Source organism: Sorex araneus, chromosome 8, assembly GCF_027595985.1.
Source record: "Sorex araneus isolate mSorAra2 chromosome 8, mSorAra2.pri, whole genome shotgun sequence".
NCBI lineage: Eukaryota > Metazoa > Chordata > Mammalia > Eulipotyphla > Soricidae > Sorex > Sorex araneus.
The window spans coordinates 49170812-49187672 of record NC_073309.1 but is presented as its reverse complement, the minus strand read 5'-3'; the positions used below and the strand labels follow the sequence as shown (position 1 = coordinate 49187672).

At 56.2% G+C, this 16861-nt stretch overlaps 1 protein-coding gene across 2 annotated transcripts in view; it reads left to right on the top strand.

Annotated features, from left to right (window-relative positions):
- Positions 1 to 1272: 1272 nt before the first annotated feature.
- ERCC1 (ERCC excision repair 1, endonuclease non-catalytic subunit) overlaps positions 1273 to 16861 on the top strand; it is a 34598-nt gene continuing 19009 nt past the window's right edge. The window contains exon 1 of one of the 2 annotated variants that reach the window (XM_055145645.1): positions 1273 to 1406. Coding sequence is in view for 1 of the 2 variants with exons in the window: in XM_055145640.1 (XP_055001615.1) it covers positions 13039 to 13100 (62 nt within the window). In the remaining variant the exon portion in view is untranslated. Of the gene's footprint in view, positions 1407 to 12842; positions 13101 to 16861 lie in introns of those variants that run through there. The other variant, XM_055145640.1, reaches the window with a different exon arrangement.

The window sequence follows — 16861 nt, the reverse complement described above, 5'->3', positions numbered from 1 at the left end:
CAAAGCAATCGTGATGCTGGTACAAAGAGAACCACAGAGATGAAAATGGACAGGCGTCTAGTTGTGTGTCACAGGTACCAAAACTTAGAGGTTCTAGAGGACCCCTGAGAACGGCATACTGGACCCATAAAAGCATGGGGCAGATCCAGCGGCAGCTATCCGGAACCATCACACAGTGACATGAACACCAAGAAGTCATTGATTCATTTATTCCATGAATAATTACTAGGTACCTACATGCAGGGCAGTGTGGGGACCCAGCAGGCACCGTGGGAATCCTGGTCCTGCCTGAGCACACAGGCCAGGGGCCACAACAGACTCCAGACAGACCAATGTTCAATTAAAAAGTGTGCTATGGTGGAAGGGGCTCCATGGACTGGGGTGAAAACTTTGCATGCAGAAAACCATAACTTCAATTTCTAGCACTGCATGATCCCCCAAGCACTCCCAGGAGTGACCCCCTTGAGCACTACGCCCAGAACAGCCCCTGAGCACACCAGGCGTAGCCCCAGATAGAATTAAATAAATTAAAAGGTTTGACATGTGGGGCTGGAGAGACAGTACGGTAAGTAGGGTGCTTACTTTGTATGTAGTTGACCTGAATTCGATCCCCAGCACTCCAGGGTCTCCCAAGACCCACCAGAATCCTTGAACATAGCCAGGAGTCAGCCCTGAGCACTGTGGGCTGAGCCGTCCAAACTAAACTAAACTAAACTAAAAACTAAAAAAAGAATGTGATCATGTGCAATGGAAATCTGAGATAATCTGCCACCCCCACCCCTGGACACAAGCACCTTTGTCCTTAAATTTAGATGAATGTACAGGGAGAACTAGAATCACACACACACACACACACACACACACACACACACACAGAGAAATGCAAGCTAGAGGCAAAACCATAGACACCCACAGGCACGTACACACTGGGGGTTCTCCATTTGATTACATGCAGAGTCAGAACAGGGCTCTCCTCCCCACACCTTTCCATGTTCACCAAGTAGCCATAGGTCCAAATCCCCGGCGGCTGACGGGAGCACCCCCTGGTTCCATGGCAGCTGTTGCTCTCGCACCCCCATCCTTCTCGCACAGGAAAGACCAGCTGTGCACGTTGTCCCTGGAAGAGTCCCTCACCAAGGTGGTGGCGTTCATTCCCGCCGTCACACACCCAATTGCTGCTCTCAGCTCGGAGATTCGCCCCAGCCCTGGTCACATGAAGCCGTGGGCTGGGGGGTGTGGGGGCTGTGGGCTGGGGATGAGTTATTAGAACCTCCCCGCCGCGGACGCTTCCTGGACACGGAGGGAAACCCCGCCGGACCGGCTGCTGGACACCAGAGAGAAGTCTCGCCAGCTGCCCAGCTGCCCGGCTGCCTGTGGGTCGGCTGGCCGGGGCCGAAGCAGCACAGGCAAGAGAACCCGAGGGGAGGCGGGAGCGCAGGGGCTGTGATTCCGCGAGCGCGCGTGTGCGCGCGTGCAGACTGTCCAGCGGACGTCTGTCCCCCCTGTCCGGGACCCCCCGGTGGGCATCAGTGCCCCTAGCAAGCCACCGGCGTCTGAGCCAACTCCGGCGAGCCAAGTGTGCGTGGCTCTGTCCTGCTTGATGGTGGGTTTCGGGGAGTTCGAGACGGCCACCCCGTGACTGACGCGGGCCAGACAGGCCGCGGGAGGAGATGGGCCGGGGGCGCCACGGACGGACAGATGCCCCAAGCGGGGGCGGCGGCTGCGGGCCAGACAGCAGGAGAGGACGACTAGCAGACCACGGCTGTCGAAAGGGAAACCGGCAATTTGGGGCTCCTGTTCTCCCCCGCTCCCGCCGCCGCAGCCCCCCGCCCCCGCAGGGGTTCCCTGTCGCCCCGTGTGTCCGCCGGGGCCGCTCCTGGTTGCGCCCTCGCCGGCCCGCAGCCACCCGGCCCAGGACAAACAGCCTCCCCGTTGCTAAGCGACGGCGTTCCACAGCCCGTCGCGTCACCGCGTCGGCGCGGGCGGGGCGGCGCGGAGACGGCGGCCGGCGTGGTTTGTTGACGTTGCCAGGCAACCGCCGCGGCGCTGCCCGGCAACGGCGGTCGACTGTTCTCTCTCTTAAAGGGGCCGGCACCTCGGCCCGGGGAAGCGGGCGGGCAGTGCCCGTGCGGGACCTAGGCTCAGCCGGGATCCAACAGAGGGGCGCACCCCCAGGCATCGGGCGTTTCAGGGCCTTGAAGACGGGCTTAGGCTCTCGCGGAGTGCAGAAAGAATGCGAGGAGGAGGAGCTGGTATTTGAACGCCAAGAGTTTTGAGATGTTAGCGTTGGATGTGAAGTTGATGGCAAGTGTGGAGAGGCGCCCTTGCGGGCCCTCGAGGGGACGTGGGGGGCTGAGATTAAGGCCAGGAGGCACCAAGAGCCTCAAATCCCCGTTCCCACGCGGTGACCTTGACGCGTGTCTCCCTTTCCGAAGCAGGGGAGGTAAGACCATTGCCTCCCTCACAGAGACAGCGTGAAATTTCTACCAAGCACTTAGGCACAGAAAGTGCTCCATCCATAGGTATAATTATGTTATTTAATCATCGGGCTCCCTTCTACCCCACTGTGTTTGCAGATAAGCGACGTGGAGTTTAGAGAAAACTCCTGCCCGGGTGCCTGCTCTCAGAATCCAAAGTGTGGCGATTATTTCCTCCACTCCGTAAGGGAAGAGATGGCAGGGCATCTTTCTCGGGGTGTTGGGGCGCAGTGACTGTGAACTCAGGCAGCTATTACCCCGAGCCAGGGTTTTGTTTATCTTTTCTGACCTCCTGCTCCTTCTTCTGTGGAGCCTGTGATTGCTCCCACAGCAAGTCCCTTCCAGGTCACAGTCCTGGGCGAGGGGGTCCCCTCTAGGCGTGTGGGGTCACTGCCCAGAGTTATGGTCTGACTCATGGGCCCTATTATGTAAAGTTCCCGGACAGGTTATATAAATGTGTTTAACATGCAGCCTATAGGGCGACCTGCTCTGGAAGAATCAAGAAGCTGCTAGGATGGGGCTGGAACAATAGTACAGTGCAGAGGACATTAGCCTTTCACTCCGCAGACGGGGGTTTGATCCCTAGCATCCTCTCGGGGCTTTTGTGCACTGGCAGGAGTGATTTCAGAGTGCAGAGCCAGCAGAAAGTCCTGAGAATCACTGGGGATGATCCAAAAACAAACAACAGCAACAAAAATCTGCCTCCATGGAAGAAACTGAATCCTCTGAGAAGTTCTGTTGCCCCCAGAATGGCTGGCTTTCTGTCTCTGTGTCTCTGGGACCCTCCTCACTGTGTCTCGCCATTGCTGTGCAGATCTGTTTTGTCTCTGTAGGGAACAGAGAGAGGAGAAAGGAACTCTCTCAGGGAGAGTTCCTTTGTGGGTCTTGCCTTCTATTCTCCTGGTTTTGTTTGTTCTTGTTTTTTACTTTTTGGGTCACACCTGACATGCTCAGGGATTACTCCTGGCTCTTTGGAATCACTCCTGGAGGAATCAGGGGACCCTATGGGATCCCGGGGATCAAATCTGAGTTGACTGCGTGCCAGGAAATCACCTTAAAACTACGATACTATCTCTCTGGTTCTATCTGTTAGAGTGTCTGGATTTTGTTTTGTTTTCGCATAGAGGCCACACTGGGCAGTGCTCAGGACTTACTCTCGGCTCTGTGCTCAGGGCTCACTCCTGGTGGTGCTCAGGGGACCCTTGGCAGTGCTGGGACTCTGGGGATGGAAATAGAGTCAAGCCAAATGCAAGGCCAGCTCCTTAACCCCTATGCTATCTCTCTGGTCCCTGAGTCTCTAGATGTTTAACCCCATCCACATCTAGGTCTGTTTCTGTGATTCTCTGTTCTATATTTTTCAATTTTAAGTCTGGTGGCAGGGTTCAGGGAGGCTTGCCCCAGACCCAGCCTGCACTCCGGGGCCTCCCCTAGCATGATACTCACGGAGGCCGTTTCCCATGATGCTCCAGGAGATCAGACCTTGCTGGGGGTCGAACCCAGACTCCCCATATGCCAAACCTGCCCTTCAGCCTGAACCCCTCTGTCTTTCCTCTTACAGTTCAATTTCACTTTTAGGCTTATTCCTCAAGGGGCCGAGCAACAGGGTAGCAACAGGGTAGCAGGCAGGGCACTTGCCTTTCATGTGGCTGACCAGATTCGATCCCTGGGCATCCCCTATGTTCCCCTGAGCACCGCCAGCAGTGACAGCAGAGCCAGGAGTAAGCCTTGAGCACCATCGGGTGTGGCCCCAAAACAAACAAACAAACAAAAAAACTTGTTCCCCAAGAGCTCTAGGGAGATTCAGCACACGTTCAGGAGCCCCCGCAGCTGCGTAATATGTAATGTTGGGGGCAGCCCCCTATTCCCCGGGCCTAGGCCTTCGCCCACCTACCAAATCAGGGGAAGACAGGAATATAAGCATATAGGAATCCTCAAATCCTGGGGCCCTTCTCCCCAGCCTCTGCAGATGGGGGGCAGAATCAGCGCCAGGAGGTGGGTAGGGCATGTGGGCCACTGCCCGGGCTGATCTCAGCCGCCTGCCAGCATGGTAGGCTCAGGGCCGCCACCCACTTGTCCGGGTGCCAGATTCTGATGCCACCAAATGGTGGAGGCTCTCTGCAGACACACACCTCCACGGACAGAGAGGATTCCCCACAGCAGGGAGAGGCGAGTGGGGAAGTAGGGGGTGTGGGTGGCGGGGCGGAGAGATCAAGAGATCCGACAGAGACCGAGCCAACTAGACAGACAGAGCAAGACAGGCTCCAACCCAGAGCTCTGGCTGCTGAGGGACATGGAAAGGACAGACGCGCGGTTATCATAAGGCCCCACGGCTCGCGGTGGCCGCTCAGATAGGGAGAAAACCAGGTACTTGTCTGCGTGCGAACGATTCTGTGTGGCTGCGTGGGACATGTCGCTGCAGGCAGGACTGGGGTGTGCCTGGGTCCCGTGCTGGCACTGAGTGTGGGAGGTTCAGGGTGTACCCTCTGTACATGTATCTGCCTGCTCTGGGGGGGGTTGCTGGGGGGTACAGGTGACTGTTTGACAACAGAACACCATCTGGGCAACAGTCTTCTCTTCTGGGACTCAGTTTCTGGGGCCCCTGAGTTAGATGAATAAGGAACTCATTCCTTGGACCTGGGTAGTGCCCAGCTCTGGGGTGATTGTGTTTGGGGGGTGTGGGCTCAGAAACAGCTACCGTCCTAAAGAAGTGCTGTCTTGGGGGCTCTGGTCCTTGGAGCAACCAGTTTTGGGCCTCAGTTTTCGTATCTGTCAATTGGGCATGAGAATGATGTCTGTGAGGAAGCAGCCTCCCCTCCGCTACCGGAAGCAGACGCCATCTCTCCAGGGCTTAGCAGCAGCTTCTGTTGTTTGTTTGGGGCCACACCCAGCAGTGCTCAGAGCTTTAGTCCTGGCTCCATGCTCTGGAATCACTCCTGGTGGTGCTCAGGGGACACTATGCAGTGCCGGGGATCAAAGAGAGGGTGGCTGCATGCACGCAAGTGCTCTCCCCGCGGACCCCTCATCAGGACGGAGGGTGAGAACCTCTAGGACCTTTTCATTTTGTTTTGGTTTGGTTTGGGGGCCCCACTTGGCGGTGCTCAGGGCTTACTCCTGGTTCTGTGCTTAAGGATCATTCCTGGAGGGACTCAGGAGACCACCCGGGGTGCAGGGGAGCGAACCTAGATCTGGTACTTACACAGCAAGCACCTTACCCTGCTGTACTATCTCTGCCACCCCTGTTTTTGATCAGGGGCCACATCTGACAATGCTCAGGGGTTACTCCTGGCTCTGCACTCGGGGATCACTCCTGATGTACTTGGAGGACCCTATGGGATGCCGGAGATTGAACTTGGCTCAGCCTCATGCAGGCCAGAGATCCTTCCCACCGTATAACGGCTCCGGCCCCATCTCCTCCTGCCCCTGATTTGTTGTTTTTTTTTTTTTTTTTGGCTTTTTGGGTCACACCTGGCGATGCACAGGGGTTACTCCTGGCTCTGCACTCAGTAATTACCCCTGGCGGTGCTCAGGGGACCATATGGGATGCTGGGAATCGAACCCGGGTCGGCCGCGTGCAAGGCAAACACCCTACCCGCTGTGCTATTGCTCCAGCCCTCCTGCCTCTGATTTGTTTCGAAGTCATCCCCAGTGGTCTGTGGGTCCAGGTAGGACCATAGATGGAACCTGTGCCATAGAAAGCCGGGGACAGGGCTGAGCTGTTGATTAACAGCTCCAGCCCAACCTCCAGGACCGGGTTCCAGCTACCCCCAATCCAAGTCATTGTCCCCTCTTGCCTCACAGGTCCCTGGTTCCCCTGCCTCCACCATGGCCTTCCTAAGCCTCAGACCCAGATATAGCCGGAGGGACGCTGCCCATGTGGGAAAGATGCCCGCTCCTCTGCTGGTTCCTGCCGCGATCAGCGGCTCCAAGAAAGTCCTATGCAGCCTGCCCTTCTGTCATGTCTCTAGGACATGGGTTTTGGGACCCTGTGCTGCCCCCTTCCTCTTCCTCCCTGTTCCTCCGTCAGGCAGCTAGTGTGAATGTTCTGCATACAAAAGGCCTAGGTTTGATCCCTGACCCCAAGTATCAAAGGGGGTGAACTCCTCCCCTCAAAAAAAAAAAAGAAAAGAAAGGGGGGGCTGAAAAGATAATACAGTGGGTAGCACATTTGCCTTGCACATGGTCAACCTGGGTTGCTCCACCCCATGTGGTCCGCTGAGCCCACCAGAGTAAGTAAAACCCCCGAGCACTATCAGATGTGCACCCCCACCAAAGAGTAACAATAAAATGGTAAACCCCGCCCTTCCTAGCTGCTTCCCCAGTTCCAGTTACTCTCCAAGGTGCCATAAAAATGAATGTTTTTTTCTGTTTCTTATTGTTTATCCTGCAAAGTCTAAGCTGCCAGGAGGACCCACTTTTATTTCCTTCTTTTCCTTCTCCTTCTTCTTTTTTTTTTTTGGAGCAGGATGGTATCAGAAATCGAACTTGGTGCCTCATGCGTGCCATGGAAGTGCTCAACTTTCGAGCTACATCCGAGACCCCCTGACTTTAGTCCAGCCGGCTCTCCTCAGAGCGCCTGGCGCTCAATAAGTAGCTGCAGAATAATGGAATGGATGATGAATAGTATGTGCAGGAACGCAGCTCCAGGGCTCCAGGTCTGCGAAGCCTCTGAATCGTCCCAACAGTCCGACCCATTTGACCGATAGGTAAACTGAGAACCGCTGAGGAGACTTCCTGGGAGACATGATCCAATCTTGGGGCGTCCTCGCCGGCCAAGTTGTGGTCACAAAGCCCCCTCACTTTTTGGCTTCATTTCGGGTTTTGGCTGGCTTCGATCCCCGTATTTCTCCAGTACGGGCTCCGAGGGGCAGCCTCGGGGTACTGGTGTGCGCCCTGGGCGCGGGGTCTGCGCCCCAGCGTGGCGCGCGGCAGGGCTGGCGTGCAGCGCCCCGCGGCCCGGGCGGGGCCTGTTGCCCGGAGACCAATGTTTTGCGGCTGCAAACTGGGTCTCTGGGCCACGCGGGGGCGGCCTGGGAAGCCCGGCCCGGCGTGGGAGCTGGGCCCGGGAAGGCCGTGGGTCAGCGCGTGGAGCATGGAGGGGGCGCAATTCGGGGGTCGAGAGGAGACGCGAAAGGGACGTTGTGGACATTGTCGCGAGACTAGAGCGCACTGCGGGGCTCGGACCCCCTAGGGGGAGTAGGGGCCAGAGTGCGGGAAGGGTGTCTTGACTCTGACCCGGGGGGCTGAGCGTGGGGAGGTGGGCGAGTCAGTGGGAACCAGGGTTTGAGAAGGTGAGGCGGGCCTTGGCGGGCTGGGTGGGGGGAAGCGTGGGAAAGTAGCCGAGAAAGTAGTCTAGGGGCCTCTGGAATAAAAGGGATGGGGTGAGGATGGGTGTTTAGGAGAGGTGGGGTGTAGGGGACTTATATTTGCAGGATCTGGGGGTGCACGGTGAGGGGAGAGGCTTTGGAGGGAATAAGGGTCCCCAGGAGGCTGCAGAAACCGCCGGAAACGCGGGTGAATCAGCTCAGGCCCCCCTCCCCCCCTCCCTGGCACTTCGGGTCTCCGGAAGGAGGGGCGCTGCCCGCCCATTGTCCCTGGCCTGGGCAGGACGTCCGGCGGCTTCCCCCGGGACACAACGTGGGGGTTACATAACCCTGGCAGCCGGGGGAGGAGCCAGAGCTGTAGTCTGCCCACGCCCCAATACCAGCCCCAGACCCCCGGCGGCCGCGGGTCCCGACCCCCCTTCTCCCTGGGGCCGCTGCCCAGCTGAGGTATTCTAATCAGCCAGAGGCCCAGCTGCTTTGGGGGCTCAACTTCCTCCCACCCGCGCGCAGCCGGCTGGGCTTCTCAAACCCTGGGAGCAGAAAAGGGTGTCCTTCGAGACCCATTGGGTTAAGGCTCTTAGTAGATGTTGGGAGTCAAGAGGGTAAACTGAGTCCCGTCAGGTGTTAACCCGTTTCATTGGCATCTTTCTTCCCTCAGAGCTGTGCTGACTTTGCGGGCCAGGGACCTTCCTAGGGTCCCCAAACAGCAGCAACCGCGGAGGCGGGGGGTGTGGCGGCGGGGGCGGGGCGGGGGCTGAATCTGAAACCTAAGGACTTTATCCCCAGCTGGCTTGAGCCAGGACTCTTTCACCAGACCCACCCCCAACTTGGATGCTTACAACAATCTCTGTGCGACCCATCTCTGGGATGGTGGTGGGGTACAAGACAGTTCTCTCTGAGCTGTTACAGCCTTTTGCTGTAACATCTTAGAGGCAACGGGCTTTTGCCTTCCTGGGGGCGATCAGAGCTAGCCAGGAGTGAGCCCTGAGCACCACCAAGTGTGCACTCCCCCCAAAACAGACAATTCTGGGCCAGAGAGATAGCACAGCGGGTAGGGCACTTGCCTTGCACGTGGCCGACCTGGGTTTGATCCCAGGCATTCCATATGGTCCCCTGAGCACTGCCAGGAGTGATCCCTGAGTGCAGAGCCAGGAGTAACCCCTGAATAGTAGCCCCCAAACTAATGTGTGTGTGTGTGTGTGTGTGTGTGTGTGTGTGTGATAAACCAGGGCAGAGAGAGTGCATGAGGCACGCAGCTTTCATGCATACAAGCCAGGTTCGGTGGCCAGTACCACACAAGGACAAGGCTTCTCTGAGCTCCATCAGGTTGATCCCTGAGCTCAGAGCCAGGAATCAATCCCTGAGCACAGCTGGGTGTGACCCAAAGCCCAAAGAGCCATAAATCTTAACACTCATGTCGCTAAAACTAAATACCTAAACTATGGTAATAAAAAATACAAATAGGGGGCTGGAGCAATAGCACAGCGGGGAGGGCGTTTGCCTTACATGCAGCCGACCCGGGTTCGATTCCCAGCATCCCATATGGTCTCCTGAGCACCTCCAGGAGTAATTCCTGAGCACAGAGCCAGGAGTAACCCCTGTGCATCATCGGGTGTGCCCCCAAAAGAAAAAAATATATAAATAAGGGCCAGAGTGATAGTACAGCGGGAAGGGCACTTGCCCTGCTCACAGCTGACCCGGGCTAGATTCCCGGCATCCCACATAGTCACCCAAATAATAATTCAGAAATAATAATTCCTGAGTGCAGAGCCAGGAGCAGTAACCCCTGAGCATTTCCAGTGTGCCCCCTCCCAAATTCAAATAAAAGATGAGTCCAGGAGATGGGGAGACAGTTTAAAGGGTGGGAGCACTTGCTTGGCAAGTGGGAAACAGTGGTTCAGTCCCTGACACATGGCTCCCCACCCAAGCATGCTGAGAGCATCTCTGAGAGTTATCTGCCAACACCAGGCCCAAAGAAGTGCCCCAGAATCACTGTCTGGATATGACCCCCCACCCCCCACCCCAATCACTCATGCACTGCTTCTTCCACCTCCTCTCCATTCTGATTCTTCTGCCACAAGGCACACCCAAGCATCATGGTAACACCCTTGACTGTTCAGTTTTTTTTGTTTTTTGGTATTTGGGCCACACCTGGTCAGCAACGCTCAGTGGTTATTCCTAGCTTTGCACTCAGGAGTTACTCCTGGAGGTGCTGGGGGTGAGACTAAATGAGATGCTGGGGGTAGAACTCTGGTCAGCTGGTGCAAGGCAAGCACCTTACCCATTGTACTATCTCTCCGGCCCCTGTCCTCGCCTGCTCAGATCCTGCCGTGCCCCACTGCCCTTGGAGAGCAAGTCCTCAGTTCGGTCCCCACTCACTTTCCAGCGTCCTAATTTCTCCATCCAACCCCATGATTCTTTTTCTGGTTTGTTTTTGGGCTACACCTGGTGGTACTGAGGATTTATTTGTGGCTCTGGCTCAGGCGTCAGTCCCGGTGGTACTGAGGGGACTTTATGTGGTGCTGGGGATCAAACCGGGGTCAGCCATATGCAAGACAGGTGCCTTCCCCGCCTTGCACAATCCCACTGGCCCCTCAAGCCTACACTTCTTGCCTTCAAGGATGCCCTTCCCAACTCAGTCCCTTTGTCTGGTGGTTCAGACCCCTCCAGAGGTCATTGGGCATCTGACTGAAGTCTTGGTACCCCCTAGGGTCAGGGACTTGGCTACCACTAAAGGTCTACCTGGGACTTAATCCATTTCTTCTAGGTTCTCCAGTTTCATGGCATAAAGATTTTCTTGCTCTTCATTTTTTAGTTTTTGGTGGAGGGCTGGAGCGATAGCGCAGCGTGTAGGGCGTTCGTCTTGCACGCAGCCGACCTGGGTTCAATTCCTCCGTTCCTCTCAGAGAGCCCGGCAAGCTACCCAGGGCGAGATACTCTGGGTATCTCGCCAACTCACGGCAGAGCCTGGCAAGCTACCTGTGGCGTATTCGATATGCCAAAAACAGTAACAACAAGTCTCACAATGGAGACATTACTGGTGCCCGCTCGAGCCAATCGATGAGCAACAGGATGACAGTGACAGTGACAGTTTTTTGTGGAGGATGGTCCTCAAGATTACGCCTGACTCTGTGCTTAGGAAACGCTCCTGGCAGTGCTTGGGGGCCACATGGGATGTTGGGGATTGAACCAGGATTAGCTGTGTGCAAGGCAGACACCCTCCTGCTGTCCTATCTCTTCAGCCCATGGCATAAAGATTTTCCAAGTGATCTTTTGAATCTCTGTGATATGTTATGGCTTCTTTCCTTTCTCCTTGACTAGGGCTTTTGCTCGTTCTTTGTGATTCTTGCTAATAGTTTGTCAATATTAAGTCTTTCATAGAACCAACTTTTTTTTTTTCTTTTTGGGTCACACCTGGCGATGCGCAGGGGTTACTCCTGGCTCATGGACTCAGGAATTACTCCTGCCGATGCTCAGGGGACCGTATGGGATGCTGGGAATAGAACCCGGATTGGTTGCATGCAAGGCAAACACCCTACCCACTGTGCTGTCGCTCCAGCCCCAGAACCAACTCTTGATTTCGTTGATCTTTTGGATTTTTCTTTTCCTTTTGGGTCACACCCAGCGACGCTCAGGATTTATTCCTTGCTCTGCACTCAGGAATTACTCCCGGTGGTGCTGGGGGACGATATGGGGGTATGGAGAATTGAACCTGGGTCAGCTATGTGCAAAGCAAACAAACCCCCTACCCGCTTATCACTCCAGCCTGACCTTTCGGATTTTGAGAAACAATTTCCAGTTCAAATAGTTTTACCTGGAGTTGTTTTTCTGAGTCACACCCAGTGGTGCTTAAGGCTTACTCCTGGCTCTGCACTCAGGGATCATCCTATCAGGGCTTAGGGGACTCTATGGGGTGCCAGGGATCGAATCTGGGTCGAGGTGAAAGGCAAATGACCTCCCTGCCGTACATACCGCTCCAGCCCCTGTACCTGGGGTTTTCCCAAAACCAATTATCTGATGGGCAAGCCAGGAGGTCAGGCAGGCCAGTTTCTCTGTCGCACCATATCTCAAACTCTAGAAGTCATTTTTGCCCCTGGGCCCGGGAGAAACTAGATGCAAGATCTGATGGTTGATTCCTGCAGTCCCAAGGTGCCGAGTCACAGGTTATGAAGTGCTCGCGGGCGGGATCCCAGGACAAAGTTCCAGGGAGAACTCGCAGCTGTTTGGGGTCGTTGGCACTGGTTTACGGGGAGAATCGCGGTGGCATGGGGACTGGGGAACACAGGAAGGGGTGCCAAATGACACAAGCCCCAATTTTCATGCCAGAACTCCTTTCATCTGTCTCACCCCGCACCCCCCACCTGGCGCCCAGCTGAACTCTGCCTCGCCGGTCCAGAACCCCGGAGCCAGAGCCAAGGCTGCAGGCCAGTGACGGGTGAGGTCTGGGGTCTCTGAAGCGGCGCTGCCCGGCCGCGCAGCCTTCAAAACTGTGGGCAGCATTTCTCTGGCTTCTAAGCTAACACGGAAGGAAAGTTAAAAAATTAAAAAAAAAAAAAGTCACCAATGCAGAGGTGAGACCCCCATCATCCCAGAGCCCCCGAGAGCGGACTGATCACAAGGGTTGAGCGGGGTTCGAGGAAGCCGAAGGGCGGATACTGGTGCCGGGCGGGGGGGGGGAGACGGGGGTCAGGGATGGGGGCGGGACGGAGCGCGCCGCGCGGGGGGCTGGGCTGGACACCGGGAGTAGGAAAAAAGGGGTCGCGGCCAGGAGTAAGAGGGGGAGCGGGGCCATGGAGGGCAGCTCGGCCCCCGCCCCCCGCCCCTTCCGCTCCCCGGAAGCGCCGAGTCCTCCTGCCTTATCGGGCGCCGCTATTTCGGGCTAGGCCCGGAGCGCGGCGCCTATTTTTAGCGGCGCGCGGGTAAAAATGGACGCGGCGCCGAGCGACTTCCCGCGGCCGCGCGCGCGCCCCTCGCGAGAATTGGAGCCGGGCGCGCGCCTGAGTCACCGCACCCCCCCATCCCTCGCCGCGCGCCTGCGCGAACCTCCAGGGGCCCCCGTGACGCCCGGCCGCCCGCGGGGCGCCCAAGAGGCCCCGGCGAGTCCGAGCGTCGCCCGCCGGGCCCCCCCAGCGTCGGACTCTGGGGCAGACGCACCGCGCCCCCTGCCGGCCGCCTCGGGGATCGCAGGCGGCGCTGAACCTCGACTCTGTTCCCACTCTCTTCGCCCACCTATTTTCTAAATGGGGAAACTGAGGCCAGCCGAGCAAACGAATGGGAAGGGGGGGCCCTCACCAGTCTCCAGGTAATGGTCGTGTCTTTTGAGTTTGGAAACTTTCCTTCTTGGTTGGCGGAAAACTTGATTTGTTTTTGTTTAGGATTATAAAATAATGATATAGTGACCTCGGGAGCTGGGGCTCCGGGATTGCGTGTCTGCATGAAACTTGGGTTTGATCCTTCAGCATTACAAAATGAAGCTCTGGAAAATCTAAAGAAAAAATAACGAACAACTTTCATTGAACTATGGAAGTGTGGGGCTGCAGAGCTATCACAGGGCTTAAGATCAACCCCCCTCCCCCAGTTCGGGGCTGGAGCGATAGCACAGTGGGTAGGGCGTTTGTCTTACACGCTATCAGGTTCGGCTTCGAGTCCCAGCATCCCATATGGTGCCCTCAAGCACCGCCAGGAGTAACCCCACACACACACACACCGTGCACCACCAGGTGTGACCCAAAAAGGAAAAAAAAAAAAAGGACCTCCAGTTCGATGCTGGCAATGCCTATATGATGCTGTGAGCACAGAGTCACCACCACGAGTGAGAGTCCCCAACTCTGCTGGGTGTGGCCCAAACCCCTAGTCCCCTCCTCCCCCAAATAGATGTGTTTCTCTTGCTTGATAATTTATTTATTTGGCTTTGGGGCCACACCCATGATGCTCAGGGCTTATTCCTGGCTCTGCACTCAGGAATTACTCCTCTGATGGTCCTCGGGGGACTCTATGGCTGCTGGGGACCGAAACAGGGTTGGCTGTGTGCAAGGCAAATACCCTACCCGATGTACTATCGCTCTGGCCCCTGACTGTTTTCTTAATTGTGTGTGTTTGTTGTGTGTGTGTGTGTGTTTGGGCCACACCCAGAGATGTCAGGGCTTACTCCTGGCTCTGCACTCTGGTCTCACTCCTGACGAGCTCCAGGGACCATATGGGGTGCCGGGAATCGACAGGGTCAACCGGGTACAAGGCAGCCCCCTCCCTGCTGTACTCTCTCTCTCTCTCCCCCTGATTATTCATTTTCAGTTCTGTCCTGCTCCTGAGCTGGGAGGCTCATCACCTCCTACCTTGTGTCTCCCTTGGGTCATTGGCAGTGGTCCCATTCGTTTGTGTTTTAAAAATAACAGTTTGTGACTGGGGCTTAGCTCAGCTGCAGAACACTTGCCTTGCATATAAGACCCTGGTTTTGATCCCTGGCACCCCCACCCAAATAAAAGAATTTTAAAAAACCATGTGAGGGCCAGAGACAGTGAGGCGGATTCCCTTTCTGTGGCTGACCCCGGTTTGATTTCCCGCATATGGTCTCTGAGCACCACCAGAAGTGATCTCTGAGCTCAGAGCTGGTCAGAAGCCCTGAGCATCGCCAGTGTGGTCCAGAAACTAAAAAAGAAAGTGTGTGTGTGTGTGTGTGTGGGGATGCCACCTTAATCATCCTGCATGTGGCCAACTTCAGTTCAGCCCATAGGGGCCACCCTGAAATACCAGCTTCCGTTGTCCAATCACCTACTCTTTCCCAGTTGGAGGTGCAGTGCTGGGGTGCCTTGCTGTATGGAGGGTCGAAGCTGGGGCTCGTGTGTGTGTGTGTGTGTGTGTGTGTGAGCCCTTTGAACCTCTATTGCTTGCCCTGCCCATCCATGTGCTCAGTGCATCTCCTGGACTTTTTTTTTTTTTTTTTTTTTGCTTTTTGAGTCACATCTGGCGATGCACAGGGGTTACTCCTGGCTTTGCACTCAGGAATTAGTCCTGGCGGTGCTCAGGGGACCATTATGGGATGCTGGGAATCAAACCCGGGTCGGCCGCGTACAAGGCAAACGCCCTCCCCACTGTGCTATTGCTCCAGCCCCTCCTGGACCTTTCTTTTAGGAGCTGGCAGTGGACACTGGGAGTGCCGAGGTGCTGAGGATGAAGCCCCACTCTACCTCGGGCATAAGCCCCTTCGCTCTCTCCCTGGCCCCTCGCTTGTGTTATTTTACGGGGTCCTCACCCCACCCCTAGCAGGTGATACAACAGTCCTGAGCCCCATGAGCACGGGATGAACTGTGCTCTGCCCCCACCTAGGCCTTTAGGTGCTAGGCCCTCAGGAAACCAGCTGTGTCTAAGCTTTGGGTACACCCCGGTCCCTGGGGGTTCAGCCTGTCGCCTGAGGCGGCCAGTCAGTACTCCAGTTTCTCCCTTCTCCTCCCAGCCCGGATTGGTTGAGAGCATGGGAGCCAGGGGTTTAGTTAGTGATGAGGTCATTTGCCCGAGTGACCTTGTGTCCTTGGTGGCTAAAAGCATGGGGTGAGGGGTTGGAGTGATAGCACAGCGGGTAGGGCATTTGCCTTACGCGCGGGTGACCTGGGTTCGATTCCCAGCATCCCGTATGGTCTCTTGAGCACTGCCAGGAGTAATTCCTGAGTGCAGAGCCAGGAGTAACCCCTGAGTATCACTGGATGTGACCGAAAAAAAAAAAAAAGCATGGGGTGATTGTCTCGAGCTGTTCCCATGGGGCCATCTGGACCATTTGAGGGAAAAACCAAAAGGAGAGCCTGGATCAAGCAGTGCCTGAAGGTGGAGGTTCCTGACCTGTCTGTCTTTCGGGCCTCCCCAAAGCAGCCTTCCTGGCTCAGTGCTCAGGGGCCCCTCCTAGTGGTGCTGGGGGAGCGGGTCTGGTTCTGACACTCTGCATCAGCCCTGCTCGTAATCAGAACCCCCAGGAGCCCCCACTTACCCTCGTTGCCTGTGTGGAAGCCTGGGCTGGCTGGGATGGTCGATACCCCCCCACCTGTGCCCCCGCACTGGGCAGGCAGGACTTGGGCAGCTCTGGGTCTGCCCAGCTCAGTGCTCCAGCCAGAGGCTGTGTCTCGGGACAGTATCACTTCCTGCAGGCACCAAGGCTGATGGGGGCGTTACCCTCCAGCTCCCCTGCCTTCTGCCACTGCCAGTGTTCAGGTCTGTCAGAGCTCAGAGGGCCACCCGCCTTGTGCTGTATCCAGAAGCCTCTTTCTTGGATGCCTCCCTCTGAAAGCCCCACAGGATTGCACCACAGCCTCTTCGGTATGTGCCTCCTGCTTTGGGTTCCTAACTCAGGCCTAGTCCCACCACGGATTCTGTCTCCCCTAACAGAGGCCCGAGCCTCACCCAGATGCTTCCCCCCTGCACTTGCCTTCACCCATCACTCTTCTCTTTCTTGCTCTTTCAAGACTTCCTAGGTACAGGTCAGAATGATAGCATAGCAGGGAAGGCGTTTGCCTTGCACACAACTGACCTGGGTTCAATCCCCGGCATCCCATAGGATCCCCCAAGTCCGCCAGTGATCTCTGAGTGTAGAGTCAGGAGTAACCTCTGAGCATCACCAGGCATGGCCCTAACACCCCCTCTAGTCCCCCACCACCACCAAAAGATTTAAAAAATTTCCCTAGGTAGAATCAGAAGTGGAGTTCAGTAATGAAGCCCTTTGCCTTTGCATGTGTGAGGCCTGGGATCAACCCCTGGCACTGTGCTGTGGCAAAAAAGGAATGAAAGACAGAAGGGAAGGAAGGAGGAGGAGGAAGAAGGGAGGAAAGATAAAACAAAGATTCCTCTTAGGTGTCCTTTTTTTTTTTCCTTCTTTTTGGGTCACAGCCGGCGATCCTCAGGGGTTACTCCTGGCTCTACACTCAGGAATTACTCCCGGCAGTGCTCAGGGAACCATATGGGATGCTGGGAATTGAACCCAGGTCAGCCGCGTGCAAGGCAAACACCCTACCCACTGTGCTATTGCTCCAGCCCCAACAAAGATTCCTCTTGGGGGCTGGAGAAACAGGACAGCAGGGAAGG